This window comes from Cydia fagiglandana, chromosome 8 (assembly GCF_963556715.1).
Source record: "Cydia fagiglandana chromosome 8, ilCydFagi1.1, whole genome shotgun sequence".
Lineage (NCBI taxonomy): Eukaryota > Metazoa > Arthropoda > Insecta > Lepidoptera > Tortricidae > Cydia > Cydia fagiglandana.
Window position 1 is genome coordinate 4,704,489 of NC_085939.1, and position 16,451 is coordinate 4,720,939.

General features: G+C 38.1%; 1 protein-coding gene and 1 non-coding gene across 2 annotated transcripts in view; one reads left to right on the plus strand and one right to left on the minus strand.

The window, feature by feature from the left end:
- Nucleotides 1-16,451, minus strand: part of LOC134666504 (phospholipid-transporting ATPase IA) — an 85,932-nt gene that overhangs the window by 17,487 nt on the left and 51,994 nt on the right. Inside the window, exon 3 of the mRNA XM_063523685.1 lies at nt 3,247-3,376. Within this exon, the coding sequence (XP_063379755.1) occupies nt 3,247-3,376 (130 nt within the window). The remainder of the gene's footprint in view (nt 1-3,246; nt 3,377-16,451) is intronic.
- Nucleotides 6,281-6,352, plus strand: Trnae-cuc (transfer RNA glutamic acid (anticodon CUC)). Its single transcript has one exon. It is a non-coding gene; the product is annotated as a tRNA-Glu (tRNA).

Here is a 16,451-nt window from a genome sequence, read left to right on the forward strand (position 1 = left end):
TAACGCCCGTGATATTGACCCAAAACTTCTTAAAATTGGAATCCAATAGCCAAGTCCATTGACCCATTTTCACGTCTAATAGCGACACCCGATATGGCGCCGCGCCAGGTGCCTGTCCCTCGCGTAAACATAATATTCCAGGGACGACATACGAGTAGGTAAACAATGAGTAGGCATTGTTTACTGTTATAAAAACGCTATATTTTACAGCTGGCTCATTGTACTTCTTGATACTTGGGCTTTCACAAATCGTTGGACTTGAGAGTTTTTAGGGTTCCGAGATATCGATCCTTGTACAAAATATGAGTAGGTATGATGCTATAATAGTCGGAATAAATAGTGCCTCATTTTTAGTGTTCCGTACAAAACTTTGTTTACGGAACACTTATGGGATCACTTCGGTCTTGTTTTATCCACTATTGCTACTTAGTCTAACTATCTATAGGCACTTGAATGGATGTAAGATTGTCAGCTAGTAGAAAGTCAAAACTAGGGCCTTTTTTTTTCTAGTAGAATCAATAGCACTCATGATTCATATTAGGAATAACTAAACATTAGCTGGAGCATATGATAGACATTTGTTGTTAAACACTTTGAATTTTATTTGCACTTCATTTACTACAAATCGTAAACATCTGATAAATGTTTTACATACCAAACAGCAAAAATAGAAAGGTTGAACTGTGGAACTTTGTAGCACGTTTTCAATTAGAAGATGAAAGCCTCGGTTGGGTAAATATCTATCGAAGTTTCTTCATTGCGTATCCACCGTAAGTGTTTGTGTTGTTAATTAAAAAGTTAAGGAAGGTCTCCTAAAACCATTTCCGCGTAGCATGGTATCTGTTAGCTGCCGTCGCTGACAAAAAATCCATACACCTATGGTTAATTACATGACCACAGTTACATCAAACAGCTATCAAACGCCCCATGAAACGCGTAAGTCAACAATGAGCATGTTTGACTGGGTCGTTACTGTCGTTAGGTCGTTACCTAAAGGTTATGTGGGGCAGCGGCCTGTCGCAAGGGCGGCGAGGGTTACCTGGCGTCACAGAATTATTCCTAACTCAAGATTTTCTGACCGAGCGAACAAAGCGCAAGCAAAGTGTCTTCGTTTGAGCTTGGACAAAGATGTTTTCTCATGTGTGTCCAGATGTAATGTTCTCTTCTACATCTCGTATTTTCTTTTTCTCAAATTGAGTGAAATTTAGGGAGCAGGTGCATATCACATTACGATAACAGAATTATCATATGTATTGTATTGAGGTGAACTTTTACGCACGTTAATATCAGGTAACCCTCGACTTCGGTTTTCAGGCTAATGCATCGCTTTTTGTTGACAGTTTCAATGCATTTAAAAACTACGCGATGAGACGCTCTCTATTTATTTACATATTCACGTGTGGCATTCGCTTGCGACTTCTTTGAAGCAGTCGTTGTGCCATACAACGATATATTCCACTTAGTGGATGATGTTTTAGGTAGCAAGCTTTGAATAGTTCTGCGTGCCAATAATGTTTCATTATTCTCGGACTATTTCCGCTATCGGAAACCCGGTCATTATGACAAAACGTGCAATAAAATTGACGTATCTTGGTTACATGATCACCTTTAAGGATGATCAGGATCTTTGACGGCGCAAATCGCCAGGAATTCCCGTCCCGGGTATCCGGGAATGAAACCCCAAATAACAAAGCAGTTCAACAATATCGAGAACTCAACATCCAAACACAAACTTTCACACACAACACAACAACAACATTTATTATAGATGGTTTACTAATTGTTATGAACTTATTTTGTATAATACGAGTATAACTAATCTACTGCTAGAAATGAGCTCTCGGACGAGATTTGTTCAAACTTCTACACTAGGTACCTACTTATGCAATGCGGTCTCAGATTCGAGATCGAGAATATTTTCATCTTACTGAGAATTTAATAATGTAAAATGGACCAAGGTCGCTGAAACTGTATCTGAAAGTCAGAGGGACGCGAATGAATTTATCGTGCACGCGATTTTAATGCTAATTGCCATGCTAAGTTAAGGAAAAAATCGCATGGATTTGATTCACCTTGGTAGTCTGCTACGTGAATTACTGGATGCTCCCATTGTACGCTTTTGACAAATGACATTATCCACTTGGCGGGGCAGATGAGATACGCGTGCTTCGGCGACGCTATTGAGTTCCGTTACAGTTTATGCGTCGTCACAGAATAAATAATAGTACTAGGTACAGAAGACTCACTCTCTAACAAAACGCGTCTGTTACGATCAGCACAGATATGGCCGCTAGGTGGCGACAGCGCCACGCGCGGCTTAGGGCTTTCCCCAAAATTGGTGTGGAACGGATGTACTTTTAGCTACCTATAGCAAAGCGACGAAATCGCGGAGTGAGCCACGCCTGGCGTCGTGAGTTGGACAAGTTAGTTTATAACATTGAGTAGGCAATAAACTGAAATAGATACCATATAGCAAATAAAAAATTGCCAAGATAGTTGCACTGAAGAGCTTTATCAGTGTTTATTTAGTGTATGACATTTATTTCAGTTTATAATTTTTATATACATAATAGTGTGACTACATTCTTAAAACGCAATTCGAAATACTCATACTCATACTCATTTATTTATAATATATGTAATTACATATTACACGTCAAAAATGGAAATTAAATTAGATAAATTAAGTTACAATTATAGTTATTATGTTACAATAATACAATTACATTATTATTACAGTTTTGGTTGATATTTTTAATTGTTCCCAAAAAGTTGTATAGTGTATATAGGTAGTTTTAATAGCCTAGATTGGAGCAAGGACTTTCGGCCCATTAACATTTTACGGGCACGTTGATGATATCAGCGCTTTTGAAATAACAAAATTTAGAACTCTTTGTTTTGTTTGTCAACCAACGAAAGGTAACTCCTCTTGTATATTATTCATCGAAGTGTGGTAGTGTACCTATAATAAATCTCCATGAAATCACCGATTACTGATGCTCCTTGAGTTTACCTATAGAACCTGCTGTGATACCTTGTTGGACATGAGCTTCTGCGGCTGCGGGCGGTTGACGAAGACCACACGGTTCTGTAGCTCAACCGGCGCCGTCCGGCAACCGGACGCGTCCCTACCTGTATTTGGTGGTAGAGACGTTGGAGAGAAACTTTTGCGGCTGCGAGCGCTTGGTGAAATCACGCGGTTCTGTAACCCATCCGGCGCCGTCAGGCAACCGGACACGTTCGTACCTGTATTTGGCGGTGGACACTTTGTTGGAGAGAAATTTCTGCGGCTGCGGTCGGTTGACGAAGATGACGCGGTTCTGCACGTCGCCCTGCGCGCCATCCGTCAGACCGGATGTCGTCGCTTCGTCCTCGTCTGTAAACAAACAAATATATGTTTAAATAAAAAAATTTAATTTATGGAGCAATGTGGGGAGTTCCCCTTTGCGGTTCCATGATGTCATTGTTCTGTAAGAGGAAAACAAAAAATCTTCGGAATAATACCCGATCAAAAAACCCAATAACATGGATCGTTTCATATTATTGACAGTGGCCTTTTTGACATGCATTTAACAATTCATGGTTGACCTCTCTTAACTCTCTCTTAACTCGTAGTTAATACGAAGTTCTTTCCTATTTATTAAATAGGAAGCATTCTCTAAAAATAACTGCGGTCTACGTTTTTCCAACGATTTTCTAGTGGTTTATTTCGTGCATGGTCTAAATTTATATTAAATGCAGCTAACATTCCCATTGCTAGAGGATAAAATATAAAAGGAAAAAGACAAACCAAGCTAAAAACGCTCAATGCAGCAGACGAGCGAAAGGATGATAATACAATTACCAACTGAAAACCCTTTTACCTCAATCCGAATGGGTTTTAATTGGGTTTCAGCATTGCATACGACAGAAACAGACTAGTGTTTTATTTGACACATGAACAATGCATTAAGGGCTTTTATAACATGCGTTTCCTTTTGTGTAAAAGATTTAGAATACCTACCTCACCCCCTTAAAACTACATCTGCGACATCTGCGTTGATAATTTTCTCTTCGCCGGTTCAATTCCCATTATCAGGCTAGCTGTTTACGTGTTTTTTAAGCATTTTAGAGAGAGATAAACATATAAGTCAAACTTAGCAACTTTTACTTAGGGCCAAAAAAAATCGATATCTGAATTGTCTTAACTGGCAATATGTACCCTTTTTTTTCGCCAACCCCGATGGCTGAAAAAACACCCTGTAACCATGTACACACCGAAAAAGGTACCTAAGTAAAAAGTACTGTAATCAGGAGCGGGTCATGTCATCGAGCGTTGAAAATGGTCAATACGTCACTGGCTGGCGACGCCCTTGATCTTGGCTGGGCTAGCTAATCCGCTTAGCCATCTTAGCTGCTATAGTGCTGCTACTATTGATCGTAATCAAGCACGTGGACACCGCGGCAGCGGCTTTGATTGGTGTTTCTATTATCCAGCCATCTAAGACCAATCATGGCATTACGGACTATGCTAAAGAACTTTATTAGGCACAAATGGGTAATGCCTTCTTCACTTAGCAATATAAATGGTAATTATTAACCATTTAGGGACAGTCTTTCTAAGTTTTTCCTTAGTCCTGTAACCTGATCGAGTACTCTTTTGGTTTTTTCGACTTGGAGGTGGGAGGAGTGACTAATTTTACTGTGGTGTTTCTGTTACATTTCACCTCTACTAAGTGACGTCACGCAAAACGTACCTAACAAGGTATTCCTTGTAGCTGTGTTATCAACCAAATTAAGAGCCTACGGCTACTAAAATGTTTACTGATGTTTTTATGTTTTTTCTTCGTCATTGTTTGTTTTATTCCATATTGTTTATTGTTTTTGCAATTTCTGTTTACGTTGAAAAAAAAAATGTCTTGTATTTTCTTAGTCAGCAACTCATAAATATGGTCACTTTGTAGAAGATAAAGATAATTTTATAACATCTTTATCATCATACCTATTGTCGTAACAAGTATAAATATTAGTTTGGCCAATTTCCAACGGTTTACTAGACGTTTAACATTTTTACAGAGATACTATAATGGCTCTGAAGCATAATAAACCTTATGTGATTATAATAGGATCGATTACGGCATATTATGGTGGTTGTATTGTATATTTACAAAAAACAGAAGTAAAACAAAATGTCCGGTTGTTAAATATAATTAGCATCTTTATTTTGGACAACGCGACAAGCAATCATTCCGATGGCGCGTGATGATTAACTAAAGTAGGGATGGGCGAATTCGGCTTGATTGATCGTTTTTTTGCCAAAAATAGTTAATTAATAAGACTCTATAAAATCGATAATCAATCAACCAAAAATACGGGAAAAGTAGTACAAAACTCGGCCAAGACCATGCTCAGTGTAGGGTTCCCCAAAGAGTTTCCCGTAGGTATTGATCTTAAAAGGGGACTTTTATTTCATTTTTTAGGGTTCCGTACCCAAAGGGTAAAACGGGACCCTATTACTAAGACTTCGCTGTCCGTCCGTCCGTCCGTCCGTCCGTCTGTCACCAGGCTGTATCTCACGAACCGTGATAGCTAGACAGTTGAAATTTTCACAGATGATGTATTTCTGTTGCCGCTATAACAACAAATACTAAAAACAGAATAAAATAAAGATTTAAATGGGGCTCCCATACAACAAACGTGATTTTTGACCAAAGTTAAGCAACGTCGGGAGTGGTCAGTACTTGGATGGGTGACCGTTTTTTATTGCTTTTTTTTGTTTTTTTTTTGCATTATGGTACGGAACCCTTCGTGCGCGAGTCCAACTCGCACTTGCCCGGTTATTTTTCTATGTAAATAAAATAAACCATTAACAAAGTTTAATGACATTCTACTTTTCGTAAATCGATGGTATAAAAGAATTCATAGTATTGTTGTAACATTATTCATAGTCAATTTACCTATAGTATGTACATATTTAAAAGTAATTTTATTTTAACCATACAATGTCGATCAATAACAATCGTCGATGAAATGACGTCAGTTAAAAGGTCGAACACGTAATAAAACAGTAAGGTAATGACTAGTACAAACACCTACACATCAAATGTAAATAAATATCCATAATTTAAGATTATGGTGACCGAAGGGGCAATAGGGGCATTTGAACTACACATTAATCTGATATTTGATCATGATCCCATTTCGACATCATTGAGATATATAATATTGTACACAATCGGTCGTATTTATACTGCGGTAAGTAGGTATATAAAGATTGCTTATTTCAACACCTCACTCAACATCCGATATGGTCTAGTGGCTAGGATACCTGGCTCTCACCCAGGAGGCTCGGGTTCGATTCCCGGTATCGGAATCACTTTTTGCTCTTTGCTTGTAGAATCAGTTTTGGATTTTGCTTATATTGTAAGATTTTTGCCAATAAAAAAACAAGATGGGTAAATAAAATATCCAAAACAACATATATAATTTAATTTACATTCCTGAACAATAAAAATTGGTTGTTTAATTTGATAGACTCTGTAAAACAATGTATTCTCTATTTTCGTGAAATGGGTCAAACGAATGCATTCATAATAAATCCCCTGGAAACAAACGGTTCTAAAATACGTAAATCATATTATGATTCATAAAACTCACGGCGAATTGTGCAAATACTGTCCGTCGGGAAAATGCATCGTTGAAAACGGGCGATAGCGGGGATTTGTAAAATTCTTTTGATAAATTGCGTTGCTGTAGTTACGGCATTGCTATCGCGATAACATTATGTATATAATCACACAATTTAAGTAAGGAAATTGTCAGCGACATCGCTTATTTCTCGCTACTGCAAGGATGCAGCAAACGCAGCAATAACCGTGTCGCGGTTGCCATCCGTGTTTATTCTTGGAGTTCAAATTGTTTTTTTATTTTTATTTTTTTTACAAGGAGATAGAACAGAAGCATGCAAGTGAAGAACAATATGGATAGAATGTTGAGAGATTTATGGATATTGGATAGCCAATGTGGTACCGGCAGATCGATTCGGTTCAATCCAGTTTTCATAATAGGCAGTGGCAAATATCCAGCGCAACCATATAGTGTCATGTCATGACAATTTAGTGTTATGGTTATGACCACCGGCTTGCAATATACCTCTGATAGTATAGATGATATTAGTAGGTAGTATAATGGCTCCTCTACACAATGGGCCAACGCCGGCCACTCCAAGGGACGCAGGCACGCGGTAGAATGAGATAACAATATCACTTGCTCCCTCTAACGCATAAATGCGTCCCTTGGAGTGGTCGGCGTTGGCCCATCGTGTAGAGGAGCCATAATGTTTACGTCCAACGCGACACATGGACAATTTACTAACAGCAACACTTTTCTAATTATCAGTGGAATTTACGTTTTTGAAATTAGGCTTACCACTCTTAACAGTGTGGACGATGGGACACTTAATTTTTATCCAAGAAAATAGGGGTGAAAAGCCGATTTCATGATATTGTGTAGTGTGCACGTGGTGCACGGCCTGTGCACTGTTTTCATAGACCTAGTATTACATAGATGAGCTATACGCGTGCCTCCGTGAGGGACAAAACATACGCAAAGGGACAATATTAAAAACACGTTTTAACATTCCTGACAACATACCAAAAACAATCTACGTAATTCGGTCGGGTTATTTGTTGCCCACCATAAACCATACTAAATTTTTGGTGGGGAACAAACAAAAAGTGAGACTGTAACAAGGACAAGCAATAATACCGCTTTCTCTGCTACTTCTACTGAAATTTCCGTAAGTGCATCTCGTTGGGTCGTTTGGCCCCTCCCGCGTGTCATCTCTATATTATTGTACCTCTGACTGTTTTACATGAAGCTGTCAGCCTAAAGTCTAAACCTACGATTCGTTGAACTCAAGGCCGCTGCATAACGACTAGATAGGGATCTTAGGTACGCGGTGTATGCAGCTTGCAAATACCGGCCTTGGCCAAACATGGTAATCTTTACTTCTGCTAAGACCGAGCCTTAATTTGCTTAAAAACCTCTTTCACGTAATACTTATATACTAAAGAGTACTTCTAAACCACTTTACTGTAACATTTTGGAACGTCGTTTATGCCCCTATTTCTTAAGCTTTTATATATCTATATCTACATATGGGCGACCGATAATTGGTCAGATAATGGTTAATGTACCAAGTGCGCCAGTGTTTGGTGTCCTATAACTTTACTTACAGGGTTTTAAAAATTAAAATAATAGGGGTGATTTGTCGACAAAATTCATTGAACTATACCCTCCTAAGGCCCAGCCATACATATGCATTAACCAAAAATTTGCCAATGAAATTTGAACCTATAGTACAGGTAATAGGGTTGATTTTTATTTGATTTAATATTTACCGAAACAAAGGGAATGCAACCCTGTCCCAATTGAATACGGTTTAAATTTCATCGAACTGAAGAAGTCCTATAGGTAGTACCTTGGGCCTTAGGAGGATACGTCGTTAAGGCGATATGATTCGACTCATCAACGAATCTGAGGGGGTGAGGTGCGCGGCAAACCGTGAAGCCCCGCCCGCGCGTCCCGAACCGCTCGACGAGCACGTGAGCGCGCGCTGTGCGCGGCGGCGATAGCAAACGGGTCACAGTATAAGGATCTTATGATGGCAGTATTTTAACCATACCGTGCAAGGGTCACGTTTTTATAGTTTTTATTGTATATGTATATATTTTTTGCATTACGTGTTTCTGATCATTATATTTAGAATTATTATTTTTACAGAGCCATGTGTACTTATTATTTAGTGATCGGTAACAACGTTTTAATTTAATGGCAGCGTAGTAGAATTAAAGTACCGAAAGGAAATAAACATTTTAAGGTAAGGTATTGTTCATATAAAGGTAAGGTATAGGTAGGTAGGTAGGTAGGTAGGTAAGGTAGGTAGGTAAGTAGGTAGGTAGGTAGGTAAGGTAGGTAGGTAGGTAGGTAGGTAGGTAGGTAGGTAGGTAGGTAAGTAGGTAGGTAGGTAGGTAGGTAGGTAGGTAGGTAGGTAGGTAGGTAGGTAAGGTAGGTAGGTAAGTAGGTAGGTAGGTAGGTAGGTAGGTAGGTAGGTAGGTAGGTAGGTAAGGTAGGTAGGTAGGTAGGTAGGTAGGTAGGTAGGTAAGGTAGGTAGGTAGGTAGGTAAGGTAGGTAGGTAGGTAGGTAGGTAGGTAGGTAGGTAGGTAAGGTAGGTAGGTAGGTAGGTAGGTAGGTAGGTAAGGTAGGTAGGTAGGTAGAACCTTAATCAATCGGGGTGAGAGATTAGCATTTTACTCTTAAATACGACAACCTGATAAGAAAACGCAAACATAATCGAAGAGTTTGTATACTACATTGTAAAACACCGGTTGAGTAGAGAGTATTTTTTTTTATATGACAAATGGTATTCGGTTTTTGAGTATCAAGGCATACCTAAATAAAGAACACTATTCAATAAATTTCAGCAAATCGCTTGAATACATCCCGAAAAACAATACATTAAAGAAAAATAATAATAAAATCATAAGTCAAAAACTGTCACTAGTAGGATGTTGATACTCAGCAAAAATATCCTTCATTATAAGAGGTACTCACAAAAAAAATATTTTTTTTTTATCGGGCTTAGGGAAAACTCAGTTAAAGGTCAGATGGAGGAGCGGATGATGGAATTGAATTGATTGGCAGAGCTAGACAAAGATAAGTCTGCAACGATTTTGATTTGGTCTAACTTTTAACTTTTTTCATATTATGAGAAAGCCACATAGTGCTTTCGGTGGGGGGTGTTTAGTATTAATCCTTAATACCTACTGCTATACTGATTTACTTGAGGTAGCGAGGCTACTGGCCGGCGACACACAAGCAATGGTCTAAAAAGTAATAACTAACGATGTCAGTGTCACCAAAACATCGCGACAGAAAGGATATCTGAATTCGCAAAATATACCATAAAACAGTGCCTTGAAATAACGAGGAAGCCAGCAGCGAGCAATCCACCCGCCGAGGCCTCTGCCAGCTGCAGACCACAAAATCCCGGTAAGCCCTTCTACAATCTGGTAAAGCAGTATAGTGTAGCGAAGGAACTAACTTAAAAAACTACAGTCCACTGGCTTTACGCCACACGTACATACCGTAATGTAACAAATTATTTTCAATATTATGTTTTGTTTCTTCCAAATATCTATTAAATAATTAACTGATTGTTGTTGAAAACCTGTTCAAGGACGCCGAATTAATATCTACTATTCCACGTCCTTGAACAGGTTTAAAACATCAATCACTTTCTTTTTCTACCAGATATGGTTCAGTCAAATTAATTTCTTCTACCTTTCTTAGCTAAACTCTAGTTCTACCTAAATTAGCCAGACTCTAAAACCAGTACAGGCAGCAGCTGATATAGATAAGCAGAATAACATGTTCAAAATGATCGACACAGACCTTATTATCTTGACATTTCCGTGTCATCATTTTGATTACTAGGCCCCGTAGCTATTTCTGCTGCTGACTGTACAATCCAGTAAATTTTAGTGAAACTTTTATATTTTTATTCAGTCTAGCGTATGCTTTATGTTTATTTATTACTATCGACCCGCCCCGGCCTCGCGCGGGTTAACAAATCGCTTAATAATCCTATAAACTTTTGTATAGGATTTTGCTTTGTTCGTCATTCCCGCAGCTCGACTTTCGGCCTCGCCCAAAATTACTGGGGGTGGAGCATGCTTGGACATTCGAGATAAAGCTCCGGGCCTGACGACCCTCCGCGGGGTCGGCCTTCAGCCTCCTTCGGGCTCGCCTAACCTACTTGGAAATTTGAATTTGGCCTGTGTCCGCCGCCATTTTGGATTTATCCAATTTTTTTTTCACATAGTAATCTTGGGCCTCCAAGCTCGCCGCATGCCAAATCTCAGCGCACTCGGACCAACATGAAAAAAATTAAAAAAAAAGTCGCCGTGTGATTTTTTTTAAATGCAGTTTGTTTTGTCTTGGGGCCCTCTATGACATTTGGTCGAGCACCCCCCACCCATCTCGCACCGTTTCAAAGTTGGCATACAAAATTAAAATGACCATTATTTCCGCCATCTTGGATTTTTTCCAAAAAAATTTTTTCATAGGAATTTAGGGGCCTCTATCTTCCGCCATGCCAAATCTCAGCGCGCTCGGACCAACTTGAAAAAAAATAAAAAAAGTCGGCCATTTTGAAAAAATTTAAATGTATTTTGTTTTGTTTTGGGGCCCTCTATGACATTTGGTCGAGCACCTTCCACCCATCTCGCACCGTAATATGAATACTTTTTGAGATATTGGGGAAATTAAAGATCTCTACTTTCCCCCCTTTTTTTGCTTATAACTTTTGATATTTTGTGTGTGCTACTACACGCTTCGAATACATTTTTCTAGGCATTATGACGAATCTAATGAGGTATCACACGTATTTTTAGGAGTATTATCTCTATTTTTCACCGTGTTCAGTTTCTCGAACAAGACTAATACAACCAAGCACAAGATGAACTGCCTGTAGGCACTTGGAACTCTCAATTATATTTAATTCATGTCGACCTTGGTCAAATATTAAAATTAGTGATATGTATTTAGTTCTTAAATAATTGTATTGCGATATGCTTATTATGGTAATTTTTTCAATTAATTCAATTTGACATTTTATATTTATATAAATTTATGATTATGATGATGAATTTGCACGCTTGACGGGCCTGGCACGTTGCATGCGATCCAAAGCCGGGCGCCTTCGGCATCCTCATACTAAAAGCGTAACACTATACATATATTGTAACATCCCCATACTGTGTCAATCCAAATAAATAATTTCTGATTTTCAAAGGAGTCAAAGAGCACGAAGGAATATAATCATTTTGCAGATCGGACGTAGGTATATCAGTAAAGGTGAAATACTGTAAATATATCATACTTACATACAATTATATTATCTAGGAATATAATATTATTTACCTACATTGAAATTGGTTGCTGACCTAGTGAAAATACTGAAATATTTTAACTGTTGATGTAGTAAAGCTAGGCGCTTTCAACCACCTCGTAAAGTATTAGATGCTTCTGTTATCAGAAAGTGTGTTTTTATAGCACTTAGTGACTTTTTCTTACGTTTCATATGCTTTGTTTCCCATTGTTTGTAAATGGTAAAATCACGTGACCGCGCGGAACACACTGACACAGGTCCGTCCTCTACAAGCGCTGCCGCGCGACTGAAGAGGGCGTAAGTGCGTTCGCGAGTGATTGCGCTTGCGGATTTAGTAGGTATTGAAACATAGAAATTATTTTAATGATGTTACCGAGACAAAGTGATCCAAAACGTCTAGATTATCTTATTACCTATACATTTGTGTAAAAAACAAGTCTAAAAAGTTTGTATTGTAGATATGGTTTGGATTTATTGTTAAAAAAAGGCGTAACTTTGGAATTTTTTTCTATTGAGCAAAGTTTATCTAATCATGTTTTTGAGATCCAAAACGTATCTGCCAGATCCTTAAGTATAAGATATATTTTTTTCACAATTTTAAAACATTGTTTCTTATATTTCTAATGGATTCAAAAAACTGGTTCGCTTAGCTCCTACGGAAAAAGCACGCCTTAACGGGTCCACTGCACCATAGCTGTCTAAACACATTGTATAAGTATTATAAGTCATACACAATTATTTCGGTTGTGAAATAGGTACTTACGACTGTAAATACCCGCGCCAAATAAATTGAAATTTCTAACTGGAGAATTTGACTGTGATTCACAACCAAAACTTAGGATCCAGTATCCTTAAATATCGGTAAAAAGCAATATTATGTTTAGAGTTAGACCAAGAAAAGTCTGCAGCGATTTTGATAGCCCACGCAGTGCAAGTTTATACGTCCTAACTTCATAGAAGTTTGACGTTTAAAATAACACTTAAGTACTGTGTACTTAAAATCGCTGCAGACTTTTCTTGGTCTAACTCTACCTACTTTCTAATTTCAGCGAGCGTTGTATAACGTCAAATGGTGGAAAAGTAAAGCCGTTGATTGTAATCAAGTAGGTCGTCTAGAATAGAAACCTAGGTCGCGGCCACTAAAGGCGGCTGTCAAGGTTACACAACACTAACCGTTGGTGGACCTTATGTCCTCGTAATAAGGTTTACGAATTGTCAACTTGAAGTATCTAATGGTTGTAAATTGGTAGCTTAAGCTAGGCGCTTGGGACTTATCGAAAGCCATAGACTGGCTCCGACAGATTATCCGGAGGATTTGACTAGTCATGTCTTGGCCAAATAAGAATAGAATAGAATACTTTTTAGGGTTCCGTACCCAAAGGGTAAAACGGGACCCTATTACTAAGACTTCGCTGTCCGTCCGTCCGTCCGTCCGTCCGTCCGTCTGTCACCAGGCTGTATCTCACGAACCGTGATAGCTAGACAGTTGAAATTTTCACAGATGATGTATTTCTGTTGCCGCTATAACAACAAATACTAAAAACAGAATAAAATAAAGATTTAAATGGGGCTCCCATACAACAAACGTGATTTTTTTAGACCAAAGTTAAGCAACGTCGGGAGTGGTCAGTACTTGGATGGGTGACCGTTTCTTTTTGCTTTTTTTTTTGTTTTTTTTTTTGCATTATGGTACGGAACCCTTCGTGCGCGAGTCCGACTCGCACTTGCCCGGTTTTTTAATGACCTATAGACGAAAATGCTGAATATACAGAAGTATTTTTGCTAAGACTGAAAGAAAGAAGCTTTGCGTATGCTCGGTCAATCATAAAAGCGAAAGTACATAACTGTGTCTGTTAAATACCTACCTCTTCACGCTTAAAACGCTGAAGATTCAGATGAATTTTGATATGAAGATACCTACTGCCGTATTCGAACTTCAAGATATTCACAAGAGACGACACGTACTAGATCCATTCTAGGTACGTTACTTATTATAACGTATAAACTATAACGTCGTTATAGTTTAGATATCAACTAGTTCTCTTTTGCAGCACAATTCGGGCAACCAATGTCACTTTTACGTTAGATAGAGTAAGATATCTATTAGATGTGAATTAGATCTCTAAGTCATATCCTGTGGAAATCGTTCAAGAGTATCTCCAGAATCGAGCAAATATCAAATTAATTTGACAGGTTAGATCTTAAACATATCTAAATTTATATGTCTCATATATGTTATCGTATCTTGGTGATGTCTAAAAGATGTCTAATAGATGTCTATTTCAAAATCCGAATCGGGCCCCTAGTTTGAGTTCGCTGGATAGCTCACAGAGAATCATGATGGCGGGCCAAGTTGAAGGCACAGCTACACCCGCGACTTCGTACATGTTATGTCGTTAACACATTCACTGCCAACGTTTTCGTAGAGCTACGCTCGTAGAGGATCCCAGCGTTTTCCCGCTTTGTAGAGAAAAGCGACTACGAACAAAAAACCCGCCGAGCGGCCTCCTGGCGCCCAATATGTTAAACTGCAGATAGCAATACCTACTTTACTCCCGTCTTATAAATATATCCTATTCCTTGTCTTGCTGTTTCATTAATTTGACGCATTTATGCTAGTTTATTTATTTTCGGTCTGGATTAGAACATATAAAGGAAAAAAAAACAAGGAAAATACATTTACAAGGATGAACAAACTTATTAATTCATAAATGAGTAATGTATGTAATGAAGAAATATTTATATGCAAATCCCACAGTAAGCTCAATAAGGCTTGTTTTGTGGATACTAGAAAAAAACATACATATACAGTAGAAACTGGATAAGTGGAACCTGGGTTAGTGGAAAACCTCTTTAAGTGGACCCAAGTTCTCGGTTCCAGTCCCTTGGCAACGAATTACCTCTATAAGTGAAATTTTGGGACCTCTATAAGCGGAATCCATTTTATCGAAAATTTCTTATTTTTACCTCTGTAACTGGAAGCAGCCGTCTCCGAAACCTCTATGAATGGAATAGCTCGGCGTTATAAAATTTGTTCAAAATTTTACGTTACAAAAATGTGTTCGACAATATTCTCGATATTGAAAGAAATGTGGTAAAATGTGACTCAGGTAGCAATGCACGCACGAGAACTTTCCAAAGTTGCGAAACTTTCCACATGAGAAATTCTCGGTAACTTCTGAGAATGTTCTCGAGAACGAGAATTTATTTATTTATCGTAGTTTATACCATGAATATTCACGAGTGTTTAGGTGTAGTCCTTACCCCCAGAAAATTCCGACTTTTGGTCGTCCGCTTCCGGTCAGAAAAATGTATGACGGCCCGGCCAAACGGTCAGACTTAGGTGGGGGGTGCTCGACCAAATGTCATAGACGAACCCTGGCAGTTTTTGACGCCGCCATTTTTTTTCAATATGGCCGACTTTTTTTTTTACTTTTTTAATTTTGTCCTAGCGCGCTGAAATTTTGGTCACGGAATCTCGGGGTCCCCTAGATACCTATGAAAAAAATTTTTTTGGAAAAATGCTACAATTGCGGGAAAACTAGCCACTTTTATTTTGTATGGCAACTTTTAAACGGTGCGTCATAGGTGGGGGGTGCTCGACCAAATGTCATAGAAGGCCCCGAGACAAAATAAACTGCATTAAAAAAAACAAAATGGCCGACTTTTTTTTTATTTTTTCAAGTTGGTCCGAGCGCGCTGAGATTTGGCATGGCGGGAGACAGAGGCCTCTAAATTCTAATTCTAATGAAACAAAAAAAAAATTTGGAAAAAACTGTCGAAAGTCGAAATGTTCTCTGAAATACAGTGAGAATTTAAGCAACTTATTGGTAAACTTATCACATCAACAAAATAACTAACTGTAATAGACAATAATATATGCATAATAGTATAGTAGCATAGTTTTAAGTTATGCCTATTTAAACTTTATTTCAAGTATATTCTCTTGTTTAAACAATAATTTCCATGTTGCAGGAATGTTCTGAGAACATTCTCGAGAACGTTTCCGCTTTTTGGGAATGTTCTGCAATTTGTACATTGCTGGACTCAGGTCAACAAACCAAAATGACGGATTTTTTTCATTAAAGTACAATCGGTACATTGATTTATTTAACCATATTGGTTTCTCTTGCATAAGTAAATATTAGGAGTGATTTTGTTTTTGAAATTTTGAAAATTGTATATGAGTAGGTACCTACTGTGGATTATTTACAGTATTGCTTTTTAGTGTTCCGTACAAAACTTTGTTTACGGAACACTTATTTTAAAGTCAGGATTACATACCTATGTTTTGTTAATACATACATATCTACATACATATTTAATAAAAGATGGTTATTTAAGTCTTGATCTTTTAGTTGATCATGCTATACGTGACCTCTATAAGCGACATTACTAGCATCCACAACCTCTGTTAGCGAGAGCCTCTGTAACTGAAAAAACGTTTTATTTGAACCTGGTTAAGTGGAAAACTGGATAAATGGAAAACCTGGATAAGCGGAACTAAACAGCCGGTCCC